Genomic DNA, 26,900 nt, shown 5'->3' on the forward strand with positions numbered 1-26,900 from the left:
AGGAGAGTGAAAAATTTGGCTAAAAACTCAATAATCAAAAAATTAAGATCATGACATCTGGTACCACCACTTTAAGGCAAATAGATGGGGAAAAATGGAAACAGTGACAGATTTTATTTTCTTGGGCTCCAAAATCACTGCAGATGGTGATTGCAACCATGAAATTAAAAGATACATGCTCCTTGGAAGAAAAGCTATGAGAAACCTAGACAGTGTATTAAAAAGAAGAGGCATCAATTGCTGACAAAGGTCCACATATGATTTTTCCCATAGTCATGTATGGATGTGAGAGTTTGACCATAAAGAAGGCCGAGCAGTGAAGAATTTATGCTTTCAAACTGTGTTGCTGGAGAAGACTCTTGAGATTCCCCTGGACATCAAGGAGATCAAACCAGTCAATCTTAAAGGAAATCAATCCTGAGTATTCATTGGAAGGACTGATGCTGAAGCTGAAGCTCCAATAATTTGGCCACCTGATGTCAAGAGCCAACTCATTGGAAAAGACCCTGATGCTGGCAAGACCGAAGGCAGGAGGAGAAGGGGGCAACAGAGGATGAGATGGTTGGATGGCATCACTGACTCAGCAGACATGAGTTTGAGGAAACTTCAGGAGATGGTGAAAGACAGGGAAGCCAGCTTGCTGCAATCTATGGGGTGGCAGTGAGTCTGACATGACTGAAAGACTGAACAATGACAACAAGCAGAATGAAGGATATAAACAACATGACCATGTCATTAGATGCAGAAAATGCTTTTGATAAATTGAAACCATTTCATGATTAAAATTACTCAACAAACTGGCTACAGAAGAAAGGTATGCTTATGTTAGCTAGATTGATGGAGAATGACAGAAATGGCACCTGCCAGTGATGGGTTAGCTGTGTGGTTAGGAGTAAAGCAGTGACGTCTGCCAGCACTTCCATACAGGAGAAATTTCCTGCAGATCCCTGTCCATCTGGTACATGCCCTAAAATTAGTCAGTAAATATTCTTGTCCTGTCACCCAAGTTCTTGTTAAGCTGTCTCTGCACTAGGACTTAGAGTGAGTTTGTGCAAGACGTTTCAAGAGTGGAGTCTCAGTTTTCCACAGCCCTCTGGCTCTCTCTAACATAAGCCCTGTTAGTTTTCAAAGTCAGAAGTTTCGAAGTTCCTTCAAAAGTGCAGGGAGCTTCAGACTCCTTGCTCTTTAGTGAGTACCGCAGTAGTTGTGGTATCCATCCTGCTTGTGGGTCCCCATGTAATGGGTATGTGATCTGATTGGACTGCATTTCTGTCTCTCTCACCAATGTTGATGTGGCCTTTCGAAAATTTTCTTTGTTGTACAAAATCTTTTCTCCTAGTCTTAGAATCATTCTCAGTGGCAACTGTTCTATATACAGCTGCACTGTTGATATGTCCAAGAGATGAAGGAAACTCAGGATCTTCCTGGTCTGTCACCTTAATCCGTAACCCCACCCATCTGATTCTTTTATAAGTATCTTTTTTATGTAAGAGATTGGCATTTTTCCTTAATAAATAATTCTTTTTTTCAGGGGTTGTGAGATTTTTTTCTTTTAGTATATTTGAAGGTAATGTTTTCAGTATAATTTGTTTGCTGCTTTATATACATGAATTATGTATACAATTTTTTGCCATTATGGCAGATTTTAAACATGCAATATAAAAAAAATTAGTGACATTGCTGCTATTGAAGAGAAAGCTTAGTTCAAAACAGCAGGTTGACTAGATAATTTCTTCAGACCTGGTTTGTATGTTTGTGTGATTTTGGTTGGAGTGGAGGAGAAGAAATGGTCTTTAGGTGGAAATGAAATGTAGATTGAAACCTAAATGAAAACTAGAAGTGAAATGGAAGGATGAGGGAAAGAACATTTATTTTTTATAGAAGCAACAGCAAATGCAAAATTGTGGAGATGACAAGAGAAAGTCCAAAGGATGGTCATGAATTCTTCTTCTCAGAAGAGCTGCAGAAAACTTAGTATGAAAGATTACTTAGTAGTTTTAAGAATTCTTTCAGAAAAATTGACATTTTGCCATGTTCCAATCTATAAACCATTGATTTCATGAAAAAATTAACTTATTTTTAAAATTTTCATTCAGATTTCCTTTTTCAATTATCTTAGACTTCCATGATTATTGCTGGTTTGGTTTCCTCGATTTTTCTTAAAAATTTTTGTTTCAATGATATACAAGAATTTATTACTTAATTTGTGTACATTTAGAGGTTTGAATATATTTCATTTTGGCAACTGAGCACTTTGATAATAGTAATATATTCTTCAATTCCTCAACTGCAATTGATATTGCAGACATGCAGATGGCTAACAAACACATGAAAAGATGCTCAACATCACTCATTATCAGAGAAATGCAAATCAAAACCACAATGAGGTACCATTACACGCCAGTCAGGATGGCTGCTATTCAAAAGTCTACAAGCAATAAATGCTGGAGAGGGTGTGGAGAAAAGGGAACCCTCTTACACTGTTGGTGGGAATGCAAACTAGTACAGCCACTATGGAGAACAGTGTGGAGATTTCTTTAAAAACTGGAATTAGAACTGCCATATGACCCAGCAATCCCACTTCTGGGCATGCACACCGAGGAAACCAGATCTGAAAGAGACACATGCACCCCAATGTTCATCGCAGCACTGTTTATAATAGCCAGGACATGGAAACAACCAAGATGCCCATCAGCAGATGAATGGATAAGGAAGCTGTGGTACATATACACCATGGAATATTACTAAGCCATTAAAAATAATTCATTTGAATCAGTTCTAATGAGATGGATGAAACTGGAGTCCATTATACAGAGTGAAGTATGCCAGAAAGATAAAGACCATTACAATATACTAACACATATATATGGAATTTAGAAAGATGGTAACGATAACCCTATATGCAAAACAGAAAAAGAGACACAAATATACAAGAACAGACTTTTGAACTCTGTGGGAGAAGGTGAGGGTGGGATGTTTCAAGAGAACAGCATTGAAACATGTATATTATCTAGGGTGAAACAGATCATCATCCCAGGTTGGATGCATGAGACAAGTGCTTGGGCCTGGTGCACTGGGAAGACCCTGAGGGAGCGGGTGGAGAGGAAGGTGAGGGGGGGGATCGGGATGGGGAACACATGTAATTTCATGGCTAATTCCAGTCAATGTATGACAAAAACCGCTACAATATTGTAAAGTAATTAGCCTCCAACTAGTAAAAATAAATGAAAATTAAAAAAATAAAATAAAGAGCTGTTTCTTTAGAAAAGACCCTGACGCTAGGAAAGAATGAAGGCAGGAAGAGATGGGGACCACAGAGGATGAGATGGTTGGATGGCATTACCAACTCAGTGGACATGAGTTTGAATAAGCTCTGGGAGATGGTGAAGGACAGGGAGGCCTAGTATGCTGCAGTCCATGGTGTTGCAAGGAGTCAGACAGGACTGATCTACTGAACCACAACAACAATTAATGAAATTAAAAGATGAAATCTGAAAAAGATTCACTTATGAAACAATTGATTATGACAGGGCTGGCACTGAATGCAAATCTTTTCCATAAATAATGCTGATTAACTTAGTTACTCACACACAAAAATATTGTTTCTTATCTCAAACCACAGACATAAGTTAACATCAGATGGGCAATTAGCCTTAATTTGGGAGAGAGTTGAGAGAAGTTATAGATTAGAACACTGTTACCTACTTTCATGTATTAGGTTATGCAAAAATTTCTGAAATAAAAAAAAGAAAACCAAGAGCCCTATCAATCAAAAACAGAAATAAAATCATGAACTGGTGTTCATAAAAATTAAGAACTTTTGTTTTTTAACTCACATAAAAAACAGCATAAAGATCAAGACATAATAGAGGATAAAAAAACTATAATGCATACTTTTGACAACGGACTGTTAGAAGATTCATAAAGCTTTCAAAAATAAATTTAAAAAAAAGAAATCTAATAAAAAGGCAAATTATTCTGGTAAGCACTTTACACAAAGGATGTCCAATATTCGAAAAGTATATGGTAAGGTGTTCAGTATCTCTAGTTATGACTAAAATAAGTAGGTTTGACAAAGTTACACACTGGCAAAAATGTGGAGCAATGATAACCTTTATCCATTGCTGATAGGAGAGTAAATTGGCACAATAAGTTCAATAAATAATCATTTGACAGTTGAACACACAGCTATCATCTAGCCTGTCAATTCCATTTCTAATTCTATATGCTAAACATATGAATGCATACTTCTGCCAAAAAGCAATATAAGAAAATTCTTAGCAGCTTTGTTTATAAGTCATATATGAGAAAAACCTAAATTTCTATTGAGAAAATGATTAATGATTAATGAATTGTGCCATTTCTATTATTGACTACAACTTATAAATTAAAAGAATAAATCATTGCTGACATGGCAGCTTGGACAACTGTACAGACATAATGTTGAGCAAACGAAGCCAGACTCAAAACAGTTTGTTCTGTGCATTTCTATTCATATGACAATCATGAATATACAAAACTAATTATGTTCAGCCTTGTAAGGCAGTATAGCAGATTCATTTGGGAGTATATTGATCTGGAGAGGCATGAAAGAGATTTCTATGATTTTGAAAATATGCTGTCTTTGCATCTGTGTAATGTTTAGATCAAACCAGTTAATCCTAAAGGAAATCAATCCTGAATATTCATCAGAAGGACTGATGATGCAGCTGAAGCTCCAATACTTTGACCACCTGATGTGAAGAGCCAACTTATTGGAAATGACCCTGATTCTGGGAAAGATTGAAGGCAGGAGAAGAAGGGGACAACAGAGGATGAGATAGTTGGAGGTCATCACTGACCCAATGAGTTAGAGCAAGCTCCGGGAGATGGTGAAGGACAGGGAGGCCTGGTGCGCTGCAGTCCATGGGGTTGCAAAGAGTTGGACGTGACTGAGTGACTGAACAACAACAAATGTTTATGTGGGTATCTATACTTACAAGAATTCATCAAACTGCACACAGTGAATTTTTTTCTTTACATTACACCTGAATGTTTAAAAAAATATTTTGGTTTTAGAGAGACATACTGAAATATTATAGATGAAGTAATATTCATATCTGTTTCAGATAATCAAGTAGGGGTTGAGAGGAATGGACCACTTTGTAGATGGGACAATATCAGTTATAAATTGATGCTTGAAACAGTGATGCATATGGTAGTGAGCATTATGAAATGTGTATTTATAAAAGCTTAAAATTAAGAGAAATAAAGTACATAGCACATGGCTTGGCACAGAATAAGCACCTCAAAATATATGTTTATTAAAGTTTTTTTTTTTTTTTTTTTTTTTTTAACACTTTTGGACATTTCAAAGAACTTAGGAGACTAGTTCTGACTGGGGCTGATGCCTTCAATCTTTCCCAACATCAAGTTCTTTTACAATGAGTCAGATCTTCACATCAGATGGCCAAAGTACTGGAGCTTCAGCATCAGTCCTTCTGGTGAATATTCAGCATTGATTTCCTTTAGGATTGGTTGATTGGTTCTCCTTGCTGTCCAAGGAACTCTCAAGAGTCTTCTCCAGCACTGCAGTTCAATACTATGAGTCATATTCTCCTTGTCCTGAATCCCTGATCTGACAAACATTAGTTGTTTCCAAGCAGTGATCAATGAACTTAGCAATAAAGAGTTGACTCATTGGAAAAGACTCTGATCTTGAGAAAGATAGAGGGCAGGAGGAGAACTGGGCAGCAGAAGATGAGATGGTTGGATGGTATCACCGACTCAATGGACATGAGTTTGAGCAAAGTCTGGGAGATAGTGAAAGACAGGAAAGCCTGGCGTGCTGCAGTTAATGGGGTCACAAAGAGTTGGACATGATTTAGTAACTGAACGATAACAACATTGTCAACCTGAGGGTGAGGGCATGGATGAGTCCAATAAAGGAAGTGTGAGAAAATTGGGCAAAAGTGCAAAAATGCTGTGGAAAAACATGAGTCACCAGAAAATCAGAGTTTTTGTAGCAGAATGAACTGGAGTAAATGCTGTAGAAAATTGAAACAATGAGTTGCCAAAAAGCTTTGCCTGTGTTAAAAAGAGCTTCCCAAGTTTCCTGACCTCATTTCAACCTGCTGCTCTTACTAACCCCTCAAATAGGAGTGTTGCTCTAAGAAGCCACATGGTTTAAATATGCAGATTGTCATTATCTATGTTAATTTATCTATATTTAACAGCTCAACTCTTTTTAAAAAGGAAAATTAGAGTTATGCTAGTAGGCCCAACATTTATATTTTCATTCAATAGCTCTTTTAACTTTTATTTCACAGATTGATTTTATTTATTCATCATCAGTCTTCTATTAAAAAGATTTATTATATTTTGTAGTTCAAGCTTGCTATGAGCATTTTTATTACGTATTACTTTTACTGATTTTAATACATGTAGGTTTTTCTTGAGGTGTTACTTGAAAATAACTTATTGAAAAGTGTTTCTCTGGTAAGGCTTCCCTAAATTAAAAACAAAATTTTTGGTCAAACACATAGAATTCGAATTCTGGATCTGCTACTAACCAGTTTGGTTAATCTGGTCTTTTAATATAAATATAACATGAGACACATGTGCAATTTAGAATTTTCTAGTAGCCATGTTATAAAATAAAAGTGAAATTTTTAATAAATCCAGGATGTACTCAGTTGTGTCTGACTCTTTGTGATTCTACAAACTATAAGCCACCAGGTTCCTGTGTCCGTGGGATTTTCTAAGCAAGAATACTGGAGTGGATTGCCATTTCCTCCTCCAGGGGATCTTCCCAACCCAGGGATCAAATGTGCATCTCCTGCATCTACTCATTTGCAAATGGATTCATTACCACTGAGCCACTTGGTAATCTTAAATCCAGTGCATCAAAATATTATTTCAACTTGATGGCAGTATAAAATTATTTTTGAGATATGTCACAGTCAAGTTCCTTGAAATGTGATTGATGTCTTATTTGACCTGCTTGTTTCTCAAGGTGTAAATTGTAGAAGTTAATAAATGCAATTTCAACTAACATAGGGTCAAGAGGCCTGAATGGGGTCTCTTAGGCCCTAGGACAGCAGCAGAGCCTAAAGGAAAAAGGAATTCCTCTTTTTCCTTGGTGAGAGTTCAGCCTTTGTGAGATTGTCACAACTCAGCCAATGCAAAGTCATATACTCTTTGTTTACTACGGCCCTCCCAACTTCCTTTCCCCACTTTAAAGGAGTCCTCATTCTTGTGTGAGGACTTCTATATGGCTCACCATAGAAACAGACTACAAATAACAATTCTTTTTGATCTTGAATAAACACTTCTTTCCCCCCCTGCGGGAGAAGTAACTGGCAATCTTTCTAAGTAAGCAAAACGAAGAGATTCAGCATAGGAGGCAGTGAGCCCAATCATATCTTTTTTAATAGTCACTGATTCTTTTACTGATGGCTTAACAAATCTGAAAGTACACGTAAGTCCCTCTTCTAATCATTTTCTTACCAGCCAATGCATACTGTTAAAGATTAATGTATAGAGACAAATACTTATGTGTTGGATTGGCCCAAAAGTTCATTCAGAGTTTTCTGTGAGATGTTATGGAAAAACTTGAAAGAACTTTTTTGGCCAATCTAATATATAAATAATCTTTTTCCTCAAAAATTCACACGGAAAAATTGTTAGCACTTTAATTTCACAAGTTTCCTGTTTAAATTCATCTGTTAGTCTGGAATTTTTAGAGTATTCAATATTGTAGGAGACTATTTTTATTACACAGTTTCTACCTTAAGATATTATAATTTGTAATAATTTCTTTTGTTAACTTATAAATAATATTTCTTTTGTTACTCCTTGTGATGGTTATGTTTTTTTAAATGCCCTGGTCATGTATCCCTTCTAAACTATAAAAATGTAAAGGCAATACATTTTTAGCTTTTCTATTCTAATACTTGCAATGGTATCAAAAAACTATCTTGAAATCTAGAAAAAGGGAAAAACAATCATACAACCACCCTGTTCAAAATGCATGATGAACTTGCTGGTTTTCCTTCTTTCATTTCATTGTTAGGCCTTTGGTAGTCTTGTCAGTGTGTAACGTCATTCTTCTGTTTCCCAGAAATGTATAATACTATCTTTTTAAGAGAGCTGCCTGAAACAGTTTCCATACCAGGAAAGAAATGACTCAAAAGCTTAAAGATACATACTTAGGGACAAATGATCTTTTTATGAAAAATTTATTTCTTTACATTAGCAAATTCCATTAGATCTTTGAGAATAATGCAATTCTTTTGATTGCATCACCAAAGGCTTGTTTAACTTGCTTGTTTCTCAAGGTGTAAATGAAGAGGTTCAGCATAGGAGCAATTGAAGTAGTGAGCATTGTAACACTCTTATTAATACCTGAGTCCTTATTAATAGCTGAGTCCTTTGCTGAAGGCTTAACATAGATGAAAATACTGCTTCCATAGGTGACGGAGACCACAATCAAGTGGGAAGAACATGTGAAAAACGCCTTTTTCCTTTGCTGGTCAGAAGAGAATCGTAAAATGGTCTTGATGATGTGTATATATGATAGAACAACACACAGGAGGGTCATGATAAAGGTCAACACTGCACAGACTATGATCATTTGCTTTTTAAGCCACGTTTCTGAGCATGAGATTTTTAGAAGGGGGACTGCATCACAGAAAAAATGGTCAATAACTTTGGAGTCACAGAATTCCAGATGCAGGCCCAGGCTAAGTGGAGGGATTATGATCAACAAGCCAGCCATCCAGCAACAAAGGATGAGTCTTCTACAGACCATGTTGTTCATGATAGTCACATAATGCAGGGGATTGCAGATGGCCATGTGTCAATTATAGGACATGGTAGCCAGGAGAAAAAATTCAGTTACACCAAAAAGATCAGCAAAAAATATTTGACCGATACAGTTATTATATGCTATTGTCTTGTCACCTGGAATTATCTGGGAATACAAGCAGATATAAATGAGATTTCTAAGAAGGAGAAATTTTGCAGGAAAAAGTACATGGCAGTTTTCAGATGAGAGTCTATGAAGATGAGGGAGATGATTGTCAGGTTCCCAGTTACACTCAACATGTAGGTGAGAAATAAAAAGATGAAAATCACAATGCTCAGCTGTGGATCATCAGTAGTCCCAGCAGGATAAAAGTTGTGTGGTTTCTCATCACTGAATCCTGACTTCTACTCAATCTGCATTTACAATTCAGAAATATTTGATATGCATAGAGTGGTTATTAATGAAGGCAAAACTATGCAAACAAACTCACAGGCATTAAAAATTCTTGTTCGCAAATATTTTCAGTACGCTGGTATCCTAGGTTCCACAATTGTGTATTATTGATCATTTCAGGGGATATTAAAAAATCAGAATTGCTTTATCTATATCATACTATGAAATATTATTGGTGCTTCTTCCTCATTACATTTTATGTTTCGTTTCCGCTCTATATTTTGTCTATGTCTTGGATTTGATTTTCCCTTTATATTTGGATTTAGCTGCTAAAGTTTTGTGAGAGTAAGAGTTTTTTCTTGTTCACAGACTGACTCATAAAGCTGAATTTTAAACTTTCATTTTTACCTTCATGTGTTTTCTTAAAATTTTGTTATTGAAACAGTTGATCACAACTAGTTTGTCTTACTAAATGCATTCCACATCCAGTACTAAATATGTTGAGCTCTAGAATTGCAATTTTAAAAGTCTATGTTTCGTTTAAACAATTTCTTTCTTACTCACCTGTGCCCCTGACTCTACCTCGTAATTTTCTCATAGTTTATCTCCTAGCTTATCTCATAATTATCTCATAGTTTAAAATTATACTGATTTCCTACTGTGGTACAGAAGACAAGGAATATTTTGATGACAAATACGTGATGTAGAATAACTATGTGTTGGGTATAAACATATAGGGATGAAAAAAGTATTACAATTTTTTTGGTTTTCAATCTGTTAAGGTTAAGACACATTCCAAAGTGCTATTATTAATATTACTAACTACAAAAAATTCAGGTTAAATTCTTAAGCATATTCTTTAAGCATGGCTTGCTTTCACTGTGACTCAGTTATGTCATTTACAAAGTGGAAATAATATTATTATCCTTTACATATATATATATATATGTAATGCTGAAAAATAAAATGTTAACATTTAGAGTACTTATAAAAGGTGCCTGGCAGAAAATGAGTAATAAACAAATTTTAACTATTTCAGTGACCTTGTCAACAAGGGTTTACCTTTTAGAGGCCATACATTCAATCATCAATACATTGTAATCATATATTCTCACAATAAATCTAATGAAGCAATTTACGCCAAAGTTCATCTTCTTTTGGCTGCTAGAGTTCAGGAAACTTCACAAGAATTGTCTAGTTTTAACCACACAGTAGTTATAGAATTCTCTCATAACTCACATTAATCCCAACATGTTTTCCTGTCATCTTTTGACTTTCTAATATCTAGACACTTTTTTTTCCCCCTGAACTCTATGGTAATAGTTCTTAGCATTTCTTTACTATTTTCCTGATTTTTTTTTAATTGAATACATTTGACATGTAATATTGTGTAAGTTTAAAGTGTATAGGGTGTTACTCTGATGCATTTATAATTGCAACATGATTGCTTATGTAGTGGATACTTATCACCTTATGTAATTATAATATAATATTGCTATCAATATGTGCATTAGATCTCTTTGATTTACTTACTACTCATTGCAAGTGAGTAGTAAAAAGCTTTACTTCTTAACATATATACTCATTTTGAGTGTTTTCTTGAACTTATCTCCAAAATGATTGATCTTCAGTATATACCCAAATGCACTGCAAATATAAAACTTCCAAAATGAAACTCTTGACTTTTCACACTCTCCTCTTATTTTTTAATAACCAAATTGGTACTTTATACTTCTTGGACCTTTGTTATATACTTGATGCTGAAATAGATACATCACATAGACTATTGGTCTGGAATAGTCTTCCCTCCAGGCTCATTGTTTCCCAACGCCATCTCTGTTCCCAGTTTTGAATTTTGCTGGATAAGCACATACTCAGCCACTTGTTTCATTTTTTAGTTTCCAGGTGTGTTAATTTGTCATGGTATACAAATTAAGTTATTTTTAAATGATCTATTATTTATTTGTAGCTCAAAATAATCTTATCAACAAATATATACCATCCACGATTAAAGTGCTCTGAAAATGATGTTTAACTGATACCCACATTAGAATTTCCACTGATAAATTTTGTACAATCAGGAAAGACTAATTTACTTGAGACAAATATTACCCAAGCCTCAAAAAATGTAAATGAAATGCATAATTTATAATACTTACATTCTGACAGTTAATCACAGCCTCTCTTTACTAGTTACTTAATTACAACTATTCTTATAGCTACAACTTGGAAAGTGAATATAAAGCAAATAGTATTAGAAGTATGAGAAGTTCTGGTTACTATTGACTGAATGGAAACAGAGGATGAGATGTTTGAATGGTTTCCCCAATTCAATGGACTTAAACTTTGGCAAACTCTGGGAGATGGTGAGGAACAAGGTAGGCTGGCATGCTGCAGTCCGTGGGGTCAATAAGAGTCAGACATGACTTGGTGACTGAACACCAACAACAGCACTGATTGAATCTGGTCACTTCTACAGTAACAGCAACTTGGGAAGGCATAATTTCCTTAATTTTTTTTTGTCTTCAAATACATCAACTTCCTCACAATAGATGTAGTGCTAAGACAAATCTAGGAAACAGCTTTAAAAAAAAGAAAATAAAAACTTTCAATAAGTGAGAAGAAAAGCAGGCTCAAAGGAACTCCTAGTAGTTTTGGACAAGCTGATGTTCTGAACTATTATGCTCAGAGAAAGGATTTTCCAGTTTCACCCATAATATTTATTTCATTTGCTGAATCTGCCACAAAAATTAATAAATAAGAGAGTCCTTGGTGACTCAGGATCGAAAACTACTAATGAAGCATCTGTGTAATCATCTTGTATCATGTGACTTTGGGTAAATGAAACAAGCAAACTAGTATAGCAACAGAGGGAAAACAACCTTTAGAGAGAGGAAAAACAACAGAATCACTTTACAGACTGGGAGGACAACTGACTTTAATTAAAAACAAAACAGAGTCCAGTTTCTTTTAACTAATCCTTGTGGAAGGTAAAGAAGATAGATCTCTCTCTCTACTTTTCTATTTGTTATAAAATGAATATATTATATATTGACATTTGATGAGACATATGACAATGAAAAATTAAAGTGAAAAAGAATAAAGGAAGAGGTAATAGAGGAAATGAAAGGTAACAATTTGGAGCATGTCCTTCCATACTTTTCTATACTCCTACAGATATATCCATGTGTATCACATCTAATAATTACAAATGCATGAACATTATTAAAAATGCTTCCACACTGTGGTACTCAGATTGTCACAGTTATTTTACACTTGGGCTTCCCAGGTGGCTCAGTGGTAAAGAATGAACCTGCAATGCCATAGTCGTAGGTTCAGTCCCTGGGTTGGAAAAATCCCCTGGAGAAGGAAATGACAGCCTACTCCAGTACTATTGCCTGGGAAATCCCATGAACTGAGGAACCTGCTGAGCTACAACCCATGGGGTTGCAAAGAGTTGGTGATGACAGAATGACTAAACAACAACAACACTACACTTAGATGTTTGTGAGCCTATTTATGTCTCAATAATTATTTGCATGCATCATTTTAAACCTATTTAATTTCAGTCCACTGTATTACTGTAACAATAGCATTTAAATTCAAATCTATCATTGTTGTAAATAAATGTTGCTTCCAGTTTTACCATTGTAAAATATCACTCTATAGATAATTATGATGTTTCTAATTACCTTTAATCATTTTAGCTTCTTTTATATTTTCTACAATTATAAAAATATTACAAGAAGTTTTTTTAAAAATTTCTGTATATTGTCTGGAAAACTGAATCAAAGTAAAATTTCTCTGAGATACTGAGATACATACTTAGAACTATAATTTACTAATAACTAATAATTAGTATGTTCCTTCAAGTCATGTGTATAAGAGTATATTTATGCATACACTCAAGATTGCTTTTCCTTTAAATAACTATTATCTTTATTCATTTGTGGACTAATGTAGGTCAAGGCTGGGTTGCAGATTGAAATAAAATTTACATACAATAGGTGGAACCTTTAAAATATTTTAACTAATGAATTTTCAAAATATGTACTTCCCTAATCATTAATTTTACTGTAAAGACAATAAACATTTCCATATCCCCACAAATTTCCATCATATCCTTTGCTAGTAAACTTTTTCTTTCTAGGCAGTCAGTGATCTTTCTGTCATTTTAAATCAGATTTGATTTGCCTTTTTCTTGTGTTTCACTTGAATGGAATAATCATGGCATTCTTCCCTTGTAAGTTTTTAATATTCAATTTTACTATTGCATATATAAGTAGTTCACTTACATTACTGAGAAATATCCATGATTTAGACATATTGCCACTTTGTTAATAGCTTTTTTTTACCTGTTTTGTAATTCCTTTTTTCCTTTCTTTTTTATTTGCCCTCTTCTTCTGTCATTTGATGACTTTCTGTAGTGGAATGTTTCTTTTTTCCTTCTTTTTGTTTTGTTTTCACTGTGTACAGTATATTTACTTTAATGTTGAAAATGTATATTCTTATAAATGTACCCAAAATAAACAAGATCTGACACCAAAACAAGATAGAACTTACAATAGTGGAAAATCACAGGTTACTCTTTCTCATGAGTATAGATGTAGAAATGAAACAAAATATTGAATCCAGAACTATATAAAAAGAATAATACATCATGACCAAGCAGAGTTTGGGCCAGAAGTGCAAGTTTAGCTTAATATTAGTCAGTCAATGTAACAAACCACATTAACAAAATAAAGGAGAGAAAAATCATCTCAATACATGCAGAAAAAGTATGTATCAAGATTCAGCACACATACATGGTATCCTCAGAAACTATAATTAAAAGGGAAATTTTCCAATCTGATGAGAAGCATGCAAGAAAAACCTACAATTAACATCATATTTTAACAGTGAAAAAAATGGATGCTCTCCTCTATTGTTAGGAACAGGACAGGATATTCACTCACATAACTTCAGTTCAGTACTAGTTGAAGTTTCCAGCTATTTCAATAAAGCAAGAAGAAGAAGAAATACATAAAAATATTTGAAGTAAGGAGACAGAAATGCTTTTTTTCATACATGATTATGTACACAGGAAATTCTAGGGCATTTATAAAAAAATAAAAAGGACTACCGAATTAATATGTGAATTTAATAAGATTTCAGATGCAAAATCAATGTACAAAAATAAACTGTATGACAAAACCAATACAATGTTGTAAAGTAAAATAAGTAAATAAATTAATTAATTAAAAAAAATAATAATAAAAAAGGAAAATGTATGAGAAAAAAATTGCATTTCTATACACTCAAGTCAAACTTGAAAATGAAATTTTAAATACCATTTATAATAGCATAAAAATCAGAAAATATTTAGAAATATATTTGAGGAAATATGTGTAAAGCTTCTTCACTAAAAAATTGCTGAGGTACATTTTATTTATTTATTTATTTTGAGATACATTTTAAAAGACTCAAACAAGTATAGGAATATGTCACATCTATGGGTTGGCAGATTCAGTGTTGTTTATCAGTTCTTCCCAAATTGATTTCTAAATTCAAATGCAATTTCAATCACTATCCCAGCTGGACTTTTTTTTTAAGAAAAACTGACAAGCTATATGTAAAATTTTTATGGGAAAGAGGAGCAGCTGATATCAAGTCTCAAACCAATCTTGAAAATGCTGCAGAATTTACAGTACATAGATTCAAGACACTTTAAAGCCACAGTGACAACAGTGAGGTACTGGTGAAAAGATCAACATACAGATAAATAACATAAAATGGATCAGCCAAATTCACAGATACATGGCCTACTGATTTTGACAAAGGCACTGGAGTAATTCAACATGTAGGCAAAGATTTCTTGGGACACACAATCCAGCACAAACCATAAAAGGGAAAATTGATAAACTGGATTTCATCAAAATTAAAACTGCTCTTCAAAAGACATCGTTAAGAAAACAAAAATGCAAATCAGAGACCGGAAGAAAACAGTCACAAAACACATATTTGAAAAAGGATTTCTATGAGAAAGCACTGAGGTAGAAACTGTTAGGCAGTCAGTGTAGAAGTCAGAGTCTTTGCTCTTTTTCTAATTTCAATTTTAATTCTCACACACAAGTGTTTTGGCTCCACTAGCCTAAATCTGTATTTGTCCCAGTTTCCAGGCATTCAGAAGAATGCCTTCCTGGTCTGGAGGATCCTAAAACATTCAGATCTAGGACAAGACAATCGTTGACACCTGTCCAGTTTATCAAGGAGAAACATTCTGGGCAGACAATTCGCTCCTAAACATCCATCTGCTATGCTGTATTTAGTCGCTCAGTAGGGTCCGATCTGCGGCTTCAAGGACTGCAGGCCCCCAGGTTCCTCTGTCCGTGGGGATTCTCCAGGCAAGAACACTGGAGTGGGTTGCCATCTAGCCCCTAAATAATGGTCTGGGGGTCTTGAGAAAGGGTCAAGGGATGGCGTCGATATGTCTAGAAAAACTGAGAAACTGGGAGATCCAAGAAAGCCATAAAAATGACAAACTTGACATTGCAACATTTAAACTGATTGATGAAAAATTACACATATCTGGGCCCGAGTCAACCAATAACAAACAGATCAAGTCTAATAATGATATAAAAGCTGCTATGTTATTCCCATCTTTGGGGGCTCTTTACCCCTTCTCAGTGTCTATGCTGAGGGCTTTGGGTCTCTATCCTTTTAAACATAAACTTTGCCTGCGTGAGTGTTTGCGAGTTTGTGAAATTCATTCTCTGCCTCCTGAACAGAATCCCGTTTCCCGTTTCAGCCCCACCAGATGTTCACCAGCCCAGAAGCTCTCTGAAACCCATCTTTTTGGGGTTTTATGGGGACTTTATTATGTAGTGATTATTGTTTAAATCATTGGTCTCTGTACATTCAACTAAATCTCCAGCGAGTACCCTCTCTCTTCACTGAGGTGAGGGATTTCAGTTCAGTTCAGTTCAGTCGCTCAGTCATGTCCGACTCTTTGCGACCCCATGGACTGCAGCACACCAGCCCTCCCTGTCCATCACCAACTCCCGGAGCCTGCTCAAACTCATGTCCATCGAGTTGATAATGCCATCCAACCATCTCATCCTTTGTCGTCCCCTTCTCCTCCTGCCTTCAGTGTTTCCCAGCATCAGGTTCTTTTCCAATTTGGGGACTGTAAATTCCAATCCTCTAATCAATTGATTGATTTCCCTGGCAACCAGGCTTCATCCTAAGGTGATTTAAGGGCTTCCCTTATCTTCTCATTAACATAAGGTAAGATACCTTTATTGCTCTCATCCCTTAAGAAATTCCAAGTATTGTAGGAGCATCCTGTCAGGAACTAGATGATGACATATAGGATTTTGGGGGGTTTTTTTGTTTTTTTTTTAATAAGTCACAAAATCACACAGCCCAATGATCTTCAATGTTCATGATAAGGTAATAGTACCAGTGTTATTATTACTGTGTTGATTTCTGAGCCCATTTTGTTTTTTGGAAAATATACAATGGATATTCTGAAGATTCTTTCATAAAATTTCAAGGGCGAAGCATAGACACGTTGTAAAAATGTAAAATCTGAAAGGAATAGCCCTTTCAATAACAGTAGGTATGGATGAATGATGGGTTGATTATCATGCACAGGAATATTAACTAGCATCAAGGTTTAGATCTAGGTATTCACTGAAATCATATTGATAAAAGCTTGTCTCTTATCTGAAAAATGTATATGTGTGTATATTTTCTGAAAAGATTTTATTGTGGTAAGAACATTTTGTGAGATCTACCCTTTTAACAAATTTTTAGTGTAGAATACATTATTGTTGATTATAGGTACAATGTTGTAAAGCAGGTCTCTAGAGTTTATGGATTTTACTTAACTAAAATTTTATGCCTTTTCATTAATAATTCTCCATTCCCCTGACCCTTTCAGCCCTGTTCCCTGGTAATCACTATTCCAGTTTTTAATTTTATTGACTATTTTAGAAATTTCATGTAAATGAAGTCATGAAGTTTTTGTCTTTCTGTATTTGGTTTATTTCACTTAGGATACTCTCTTCGAGGTCCATCCATATTTTCACATGTTGCTGAATTTTCTTCTTTTTGAAGGCCAAGTAGTATTCCATTGTGTGTATATACCACATTTAACTTATCCATTAATCAGTAGGAAGACATTTAGGTTGTTTCTACATATTAGTTGTTGTGAATATTGCTACAATGAACATGAGTGTGCGCACATCTCTTTGAGATCCTTTTCAGTACTTTTGGATATATGCCAGGAAGTGGGTGGGTTGAATCACAGGGTAGTGCTATGTTTTATTTTTTAAGGAAACTGAGTGACTATTAAATAAACAAACAAGAAAAAAACTGAAGGAAAAAAAGAGTGATCCAATAAATAATGAGAATATATATAAAATATAGGGAGATAAAAGTTGTGAAAGACTAAATGTGAACACAGAGAGGCCTGTAGGTTCAAGAGCACAGAGCATAAATTGTAGTGAAGAGGAAGTGGTTTCAGATGATGACCTGTGTAAGCTTCTTTTTCTAGGAAATGTAGTAAATAGTTTCTGTTCTTCCAATGTATAACCATTCACATCATTAAAAAATGCAATACCTTTATGTACAGCTTTTCATATTTCTTTTGAAAACATTTGTAAGTTTCCAAGATTTCATACATCAGGCTCTTTTTATACTCTTTATTTCTTTTACTTAATTTTTATGTGTGCTTGCCTATTTCAGAGACATTGTGTGTTGGCATTTCAATATATGTGTCTGCATCTGACAAGCTTTTGCAATACCAAAATACTTAATTTCCTCAAAATAGTTGTTATCCGTTCTACAATTTTCCCTTTCATTTCTTTCTTTCTTTCTTTTTTTTTTTTTAGAAAAGCTTATAACATTTAAGAGGCTTCCCAGGAGGTGCAGTGGTAAAGACTCTGCCTGTCAATGCGGAAGACGCAAGAGACACCAGTTCGATCCCTGGATTGGGAAGATACCCTGGAGTAGGAAATGGCAACCCACTACAGTATTCTTGCCTGGAAAATCCTGTGGACAGAGGAGCCTGATGGGCTAGAGTCCATGGGGTCACAAAGAGTTAGACATGACTGAGCATGTATGTATTACTATTGTTTAAAAGTTTTGCTATTAAAAATTCAACATGCATTTTTTTGTAATTTTTGTTTTAATGTTTAGTATTTAGTTTTGCTATAGATTAATTGATAATAGGTGCCTGAGTTTCTTTCTGGGCTCTCTACTCTCCCCTTGATCAATGTGTCAGTTTTTGTGCCTGTACGAAACTGTTCTGTTTAGCTTTTAGTATTTAGTATTAGTATTTAGCAAAATGCTATTTATTATTTTCATAATTGTAAAGGTTTATTATCCTCCTTCATAAAAGTGCTTATTTTCTGCAAGTGAATTTTTGCTTTACTTAACATAGTGTTGCTTGTGTTCACTCCCAAAGGTACATGGGAATAAAATTTTGCTAGTTGTTCTCTATTGTACCTAGCCTAAAGAAATTACATAATACATATTTGTTATGTGAATCAATAAATAAATCATTTAAAAGTTTTTCATTTGAAAGTAATTTGAAAAACTAATGGCAACCATTACTTATCCTTTCTCTGGAAAATGTAAAATTTATCAACTTACTGTTCTCTCTTGGTAGGTCTAATTTGGTGATATGCTTCTGTTTTACCTGTTGTGTTTCATTTTTGATACTTTTAATTTGGAGATGAAGCTAGGATTTAAATTTTAAAAAATTGTTAACCCGCTCATAAATGATGTTTCTGCAGAAGTTGTCACTAGACCAGGATGAATGAGAGTGTTTTGAGTAAATTACCCTGATGGCAAAACTTTGTATGTTCAGTATGTGTTTATTTGGCTTTACATTCTCTTATTTTTTTTCTTTAATATAGCAAGTCTTTTGATTGAGTTATTGAAGGCTTGTTTGACTTGCTTGTTCCTCAGTGTGTAAATGAAAGGGTTCAGCACTGGAGCGATGGAAGTAGTGAGCATGGCCACACCCTTGTTAATGGCCACTGAGTCCTTCGCTGAAGGTTTGATGTAGATGAAGATGCAGCTACCATAGGTGATTGAAACCACAATCATGTGGGAAGAGCAAGTAGAAAAGGCCTTTTTCTTCTGTTGGGCAGAAGGGAATCCTAAAATTGTCTTGATGATATAAGTATAGGACAGAGCCACACACATCAGTGTCATAAGGAAGGTCAGCACAGCACAGATGATAACAGTCTCTTCCATGTACCAAGTATTTGAACACGAGATTTTCAGGAGGGGAGATGCATCACAGACAAAATGGTCAATGGTATTAGAATCACAAAATTCCAATTCTAGGCCTAGGCTAAGTGGGGGGATTATAATGAATAGACCTGCTACCCAACAACAAAAGACAAGTCTTCTGCAGACCATGCTACTCATGATGGTCACATAATGCAGGGGTTTGCAGATGGCCACATAGCGGTCATAGGACATAGCAGCCAGGAGAAAAAATTCAGTTACACCAAAGAGGTCAGTGAAAAATACTTGGCTGACACAGGCATTGTAGGTAATGACCTTGTCACCTGTCATGATGCTATACAGATATCTGGGAATACAAGCTGATGTGAATGAGATCTCCAAGAAGGAGAAATTTTGTAGGAAATAGTACATGGCTGTCTTAAGGTGGGAGTCCAGTAAGATGAGGAAGATGGTGGTCAGATTCCCAGTTATGCTTAGCATGTAGGTGAGAAAGAGAAAGATAAGAAGCAAAACCTGCAGTTGAGGGTCATCTGTCAGTCCCAGCAGAATGAATGTGGTTACTGTACTGTTTCTCATTGCTGATTGCTGAGTTCTGTTAAATCTGCATGTTAATGTTGAAATGTTTCATTTTAGATTATTTTAACAGTATGGACGGTATCATATTCAAGTTTTTGCTTATTTATCACTATTTAAAAATATTTACAATTGAAATATTCACTCTGTGAAGGACTACTTTTGACTGTGGTGGGTCTGTCGTTTTGTAGGAGCAAAGATGTCTTGTGATATTCAGGAGTTCTCTGTTTGCATGTGTTCCCCATTCCAATCCCCCCTCCCACCTCCCTCCTAGCCTCCAACTAATAAAAGTAAATGAAAAAAAAAAAAGAGTTTTCTGTTTGATGTTATTACTTGATGTTTTTTTCTTTATTAAAGTATTAAAATATGTAAGATCATTTGAGTTCACTGTGCACACATTCTGTAATCACTTGAAATCTCTGTTTGAGCTCTATGATTAAAGAATTTGCTTTTCTATTTTTGTTCATTGCATACACTTCCCCTCAACTCCTCTAAACTCTATCATATGTGCATGTAAACACAAACACACACACACAACTTTTTCAGCTCCCCACCTGATACTGCTTCCATCAATGTTTATCTTTCACTAAGTAATCACTTATGACCCACTGATGCAAAACATAGAATGTCTTAATGCACAATATAGTTGTACTTATGCATAATATATGTTTATATTTTTGTGAAATGCTCTGGTAAATAAACTTCAAAGATAATACAGATGATGTATTTTTCTGACTCTTTTATCTGTCTGTTAATATTCTCTTCACTTCTTTCACATCTCACCATACTAATATCCCCTTTTTATTTTCATAAATTCTTATGTTTTGCTATGTCTTTCAGATGGTCATTTGTAAATCAATATCTTTGTTTTGTAATACTTGATTCTCAGATGAAATTTGACATATCTATTTGAACATTCATATGAACTATGTCACAAATAAAACACATGCTCTTTATCTCTCTCCCTTCTCCTCTTGATATGTTCCTTTCAATAACGATAATAGATTGCACTTATTGAGCACATTCCATGTGACAGATTTTTTTTGGTAAATACTTCTCATACATCATATGCTTTCTGTCTTCAACTCACTTAAATAACTTCTACTGATTTTCAGTTTCACCTTGAAGCCCTCTGGAAAGTTTCCTGAAGGTGTGATCACTATGCTACCTCTCATCCCAGCCTCCACATTCCCATAGAAAACAATGCTTGCTACCATTTTAACACTTAAGAAAGAACACTTATTTATGTATTAAGTTTCCTCTGGACCCCTCAATTCATGTGTATGTGGACTCACTTTGTTGTGTGAACTAATGTATTGCTTTACTGATGTGGACAGGGTCAGCTCTGACTGTCTCAGTAGAAAATGCAGCTAAGGCCTCGGGGTTACAGTACCTGACATGAGGAAGAAGAAATGAATGAGGTTCATGGTTTGTCTTACAGAACAGCCTAAAATGATTGGAAATATATCAGCAACTAAATTAGAGTAAGTTGATATGTAAGAAATATTTCTGCTGCTCATCGCCTACCTTCCTCCAACTCTTTTCCTAAATCTCAGGCAACACATGCATCATGTCACTGAATGAACTTAGCCCTATCACTACCATTGGATATCATCCGATGCTCTAAAAAGTCTGTTTATTTCCTTTTAAAGTTACACAAAGTTTAATAAAACAAGATTTAAAAGAAGACTCAGCGATATGTGGCTAACTGGTTTTTGTTTATCCTACTTTTTCAAGAGAAATGTTTGAAATGAGGCCAAGAATCTCCAATGAGGATGCAATTTCAGTCACGTAATTCTGTGGGGAAATTGAGGAGTATACTTACACAATTAAATGAATATACCTCTTATTTTTTGATGTGAATTTAATATATTTCTGGATGGTCATCAAATTTTAATCCTGTTAGATGCCAGTATATTTTAGTGAATAAAAATCTCTGATATATCCAAAGGAACTGTATTCTAAAAACATGAAAAAAAGTATATTTTATCAAATACAGAAATTTATCACTCACATTTTCAATTTTTAAAAGACAGGTAAAATATATTTTCCAAAGCATAGCAAAACCTAAATCACACAAGCCTGAATAAAATTGAAATGACCAATCTCACTTACTATTATGACTGTCAGTCTTGGTTTCTGTTGTTTGTTGAAACATATGCAATCTTAAAATTCCTAAATTGAAAATGATAGCTAGAACAGAGATTTTTCATATGAACTTTTGGTTACTTTTGCTTATGAGTCCACTGTCATGTTCAAACAAATCTAAGATGCTTCTTAGAGCTATCTTTCTGAAGCTCCATCTTCAAACAATTACATGGATTTCCTTGTTGTATTCTTATAACTTCTCTCAAAAATAAAGAAATATAATATTATATGAAGGCAATGGAATGTCAGAAATCTTCTCCAGTTTGAGGAAAATTTCTATGCTGACTTCTCAGGGCTATGAATATGTTGACTATATCTAGATGACGTTTTGCTTTATTTGATAAAAATACAACCAAGTAAATAAACGAAGATTCCCTAGTGACCCAAGAACAAAGTCACTAATGAATCTTTTGAGTAATAAAATTTATGGTTAAAAAAAGCATGGTAACTATAACTTCTTTGGATATAGTTTCCTTGGAGACAGGAGGATGATGTAGATAAAGGCCAGTAGGAAAACAGAAGGGGATTCCCCAGTGGATCAGTGTCAAAGAATTTGCCTGCAATGCAGGAGCCACAGGAGACACGGGTTTGATCCCTGGGTCAGGAAGATCCCCTGGAGAAGGGCATGGCAACTCACTCCAGCATTCTTGTCTGGAGAATCCTATGGAGAGAAGAGCCTGGCAGGCTACAGTCCATAGGTCACAAAGAGTCGAACACGACTCAAGTGATTTAGCATGCATGCATACAGAACAACAGAGGAGTCTGGTTGTAAAACAAAAGTCTAACTTTCTTACTGTCACATGGAATAAACTAATACACATGGTATGGGAAGACCATAAAAAAATCACATCTCTTATTTACTAGTCTATATCGTGAATCACTTATTACCTTTAGGAAATTTTAATTAGATAAGAAATTTTAAAATATGTAAAATCATATAACCCATATAGGTTTGTTTCTTCAAATGTATCCACATATTTATAAGACTACTAAAAATAAATGTTAACAACAGATTATGTATAGTTGGATACATAAGTAAATGTTCTTAATCTTCTAAACATAGTTTAAATTAATATACATATAATTATATAATATTTATTCTTATTAATTCATGTTCAACATCTTAATATTTTAATGTTCCTTCAGATATTAAAATCAAAGTGCTATAAATTCATGTTCTTCAAAATTTTCCATGCTCCTATGGTCAACTAATTTATGACAAAGGAGGCAGAAATATGCAATGTGACAGGACAGTGTCTGATAAATGGAGCTGGGAAAACTGGACATTGTGTGTGTGAGCTTAGTTGTGTCTGACTCTGTGACCCCATGAACTATAGCCTGCCAGGTTCTGCTGTCCATGGGGTTTTCCTTGCAAGACTACTGGAGTAGGTTGCCATTTCCTCCTCAGGGGATCTTACCCATCCAGGGATTGAACCCATGTCTCCTGTATTGGCCAGTGGATTCTTTAGCACTGAGCCACCTGGGAAGCCTGGGAAAACTGGACAGCCACATGCAATAAATAAATAAAATAGTATAAAACTGGATTAGTGCTACCTTACACATTGCACCAAAATTAACTCAAATGGATAAAAGACTTGAATGCAAAACCTGAAACTATAAAGTTCTCAGTAGAAAACACTGGCAGTAAGTTCCTTGACTTTGGGCTTAGCGATATTTTCTTGAATTTGACACCAAAACCAAAGGCAACAAAAGCAAAAATAGACAAGCGGGACCTCATCAAACTAAAAATCATCTGCACATCAGTTCAATTTAGTTCAGCCACTCAGTCATGTCCAGTTCTTTGTGACCCCTGGGACTGTAGCACGCCAGGCTTCCTTGTCCATCACCAACACCTGGAACTTTCTCAAACTCATGTCCATAGATTTGCTGATACCATCTGATCATCTCATCCTCTGTCATCTCCTTCTCCTCTTGCCTTCAATCTTTCCCAATATCAGGGTCTTTTCCAATGAGTTAGTTCTTCGCATCAGGGGGCCAAAATATTGGAGCTTCATCATCAGTTCTTCCAATGAATATTCAGGACTGATTTTCTTTAGGACTGATTGGTTTGATATCCTTTCCATCCAAGGGACTCTCAAGAATCTTCTCCAATGCCACAGAAAAAAAGCATCAGTTCTTTAGCACATAGTCATCATGTTATATGGTAGATCCTCAGATATCCTTATACCTAAATGTTTGTGCTTTTTAAAATAACCGAACTCTTCTTATTCCCTCCACCCCCTAATTTTTGGTGACCACTTTTCTACTATGTCTGAGTTTTATTTTATTTTTTAGATTCCATATATAAGCGATACCATGCAGTATTTAACTTTGTCTGACTTCTCTCCCTTAATGCCCCCACATTCAATCCATGTTGTCTTAAAGAAACAGAATTTCTTTCTTTTCAGTGGCTGAACATGCACTGCACATATGCATGTGCATTTTTTCTGCACCCTTTAGGAGGAAAACTACTTTCTTTCAGTTTCTAAAGGCTGCATTGATTCTTTGACTCCTGTTTCTTTCCTTGTATCATTCCAGCCTATTGTTTCAATTGTCACAACTCCAACTACTAATCTGATTCTTTTTCCTTCTGATTAAATGGTGCCTATCCAGATAATCCAAGAAAAACTTATTTTAAGATCCATAACTTTATCATGTCTATCAAATTCCTTCTGCCTTTTCAAGTAACCTTCAAAGAAAACGTGTCCATAGGTTCATGGATTTATCTCTGGGCTTTCTATTCTGTTCCATTGATCTATATTTCTGTCTTTGTGCCAGTACCATACTGTCTTGATGACTGTGGCTTTGTAGTAGAGTCTGAAGTCAGGCAGGTTGATTCCTCCAGTTCCATTCTTCTTTTTCAAGATTACTTTGGCTATTCGAGGTTTTTTGTATTTCCATATAAACTGTGAAATTATTTGTTCTAAGTCTGTGAAAAATACCATTGGTAGCTTGATAGGGATTGCATTGAATCTATAGATTGCTTTGGGAGAATAGCCATTTTGACAGTATTGATTCTTCCAATCCATGAACATGGTATGTTTCTCCATCTGTTTGTGTCCTCTTTGATTTCTTTCATCAGTGTTTTATAGTTTTCTATGTATAGGTCTTTTGTTTCTTTAGGTAGATATACTCCTAAGTATTTTATTCTTTTTGTTGCAATTATCTTTGACAAAGGAGGCAAGGATATACAATGGAAAAAAGACAAACTCTTTAACAAGTGGTGCTGGGAAAACTGGTCAAACACTTGTAAAAGAATGAAACTAGAACACTTTCTAACACCATACACAAAAATAAACTCCAAATGGATTAAAGATCTAAATGTAAGACCAGAAACTATAAAACTCCTAGAGGAAAACATAAGCAAAACAGTCTCTGACATAAATCACAGCAGGATCCTCTATGACCCACTTCCCAGAATATTGGAAATAAAAGCAAAACTAAACAAATGGGACCTAATGAAACTTAAAAGCTTTTGCACTACAAAGGAAACTATAAGTAAGGTGAAAAGACAGCCCTCAGATTGGGAGAAAATAATAGCAAATGAAGAAACAGACAAAGGATTAATCTCAAAAATATACAAGCAACTCCTGCAGCTCAATTCCAGAAAAATAAATGACCCAATCAAAAAATGGGCTAAAGAACTAAACAGATATTTCTCCAAAGAAGACATACAGATGGCTAACAAACACATGAAAAGATGCTCAACATCACTCATTATTAGAGAAATGCAAATCAAAACCACAATGAGGTACCATTACACGCCAGTCAGGATGGCTGCTATCCAAAAGTCTACAAGCAATAAATGCTGGAGAGGGTGTGGAGAAAAGGGAACCCTCTTACACTGTTGGTGGGAATGCAAACTAGTACAGCCACTATGGAGAACAGTGTGGCGATTTCTTAAAAAACTGGAAATAGAACTGCCATATGACTCAGCAATACCACTTCTGGGCATAAAGACCGAGGAAACCAGATCTGAAAGAGACACGTGCACCTCAATGTTCATCGCAGCACTGTTTATGATAGCCAGGACAGGGAAGCAACCTAGATGCCCATCAGCAGATGAATGGATAAGGAAGCTGTGGTACATATACACCATGGAATATTACTCAGCCGTTAAAAAGAATTCATTTGAATCAGTTCTAATGAGATGGATGAAACTGGAGCCCATTATACAGAGTGAAGTAAGCCATAAAGATAAAGACCATTACAGTATACTAACACATATATATGGAATTTAGAAAGATGGTAACGATAACCCTATATGCAAAACAGAAAAAGAGACACACAGAAGTACAGAACAGACTTTTGAACTCTGTGGGAGAAGGTGAGGGTGGGATGTTTCGAAAGAACAGCATGTATTTTATCTATGGTGAAACAGATCACCAGCCCAGGTGGGATGCATGAGTCAAGTGCTCAGGCCTGGTGCACTGGGAAGACCCATAGGAATCGGGTGGATAGGGAGGTGGGAGGGGGGACCGGGATGGGGAATACGTGTAACTCTATGTCTGATTCATATCAATGTATGACAAAACCCACTGAAGTGTTGTGAAGTAATTAGCCTCCAACTAATTAAAATAATAATAATAATAAATAAAGTAACCTTCAAAGGTTTCAAGGATTAGAATATCTTTAGATGGCTCATTATTCAGCATATTGTGCATGAGCAAAATTGTCCAAGAAAGACATGGTCAAAGTCTATAGTTATTAGTGAGTAGAGTTTATTCTAGCCCAGGTCCTGGTTGACCAAGTA

The 26,900-nt window shown here is 35.2% G+C and overlaps 1 protein-coding gene and 1 pseudogene across 1 annotated transcript; both read right to left on the reverse strand.

Annotated features, from left to right (window-relative positions):
• Positions 1 to 8,245: 8,245 nt before the first annotated feature.
• On the reverse strand, positions 8,246 to 9,176 carry LOC136158835 (olfactory receptor 6C2-like; annotated as a pseudogene).
• Positions 9,177 to 19,054: 9,878 nt separating this feature from the next.
• On the reverse strand, positions 19,055 to 20,002 carry LOC136158843 (olfactory receptor 6C2-like). The gene has a single exon (XM_065920675.1). The coding sequence runs from the start codon at positions 20,000 to 20,002 to the stop codon at positions 19,055 to 19,057; it is 948 nt and encodes a 315-aa protein (XP_065776747.1).
• Between the last annotated feature and the right edge of the window lie 6,898 nt (positions 20,003 to 26,900).

This window comes from Muntiacus reevesi, chromosome 1 (assembly GCF_963930625.1).
Source record: "Muntiacus reevesi chromosome 1, mMunRee1.1, whole genome shotgun sequence".
NCBI classification, from domain to species: Eukaryota; Metazoa; Chordata; class Mammalia; order Artiodactyla; family Cervidae; genus Muntiacus; species Muntiacus reevesi.

Coding starts and splice junctions, on each gene's coding strand:
- LOC136158843 (XM_065920675.1), bottom strand. CDS start 20,002: ATGAGAAACAGTACAGTAACCACATTCATTCTGCTGGGACTGACAGAT.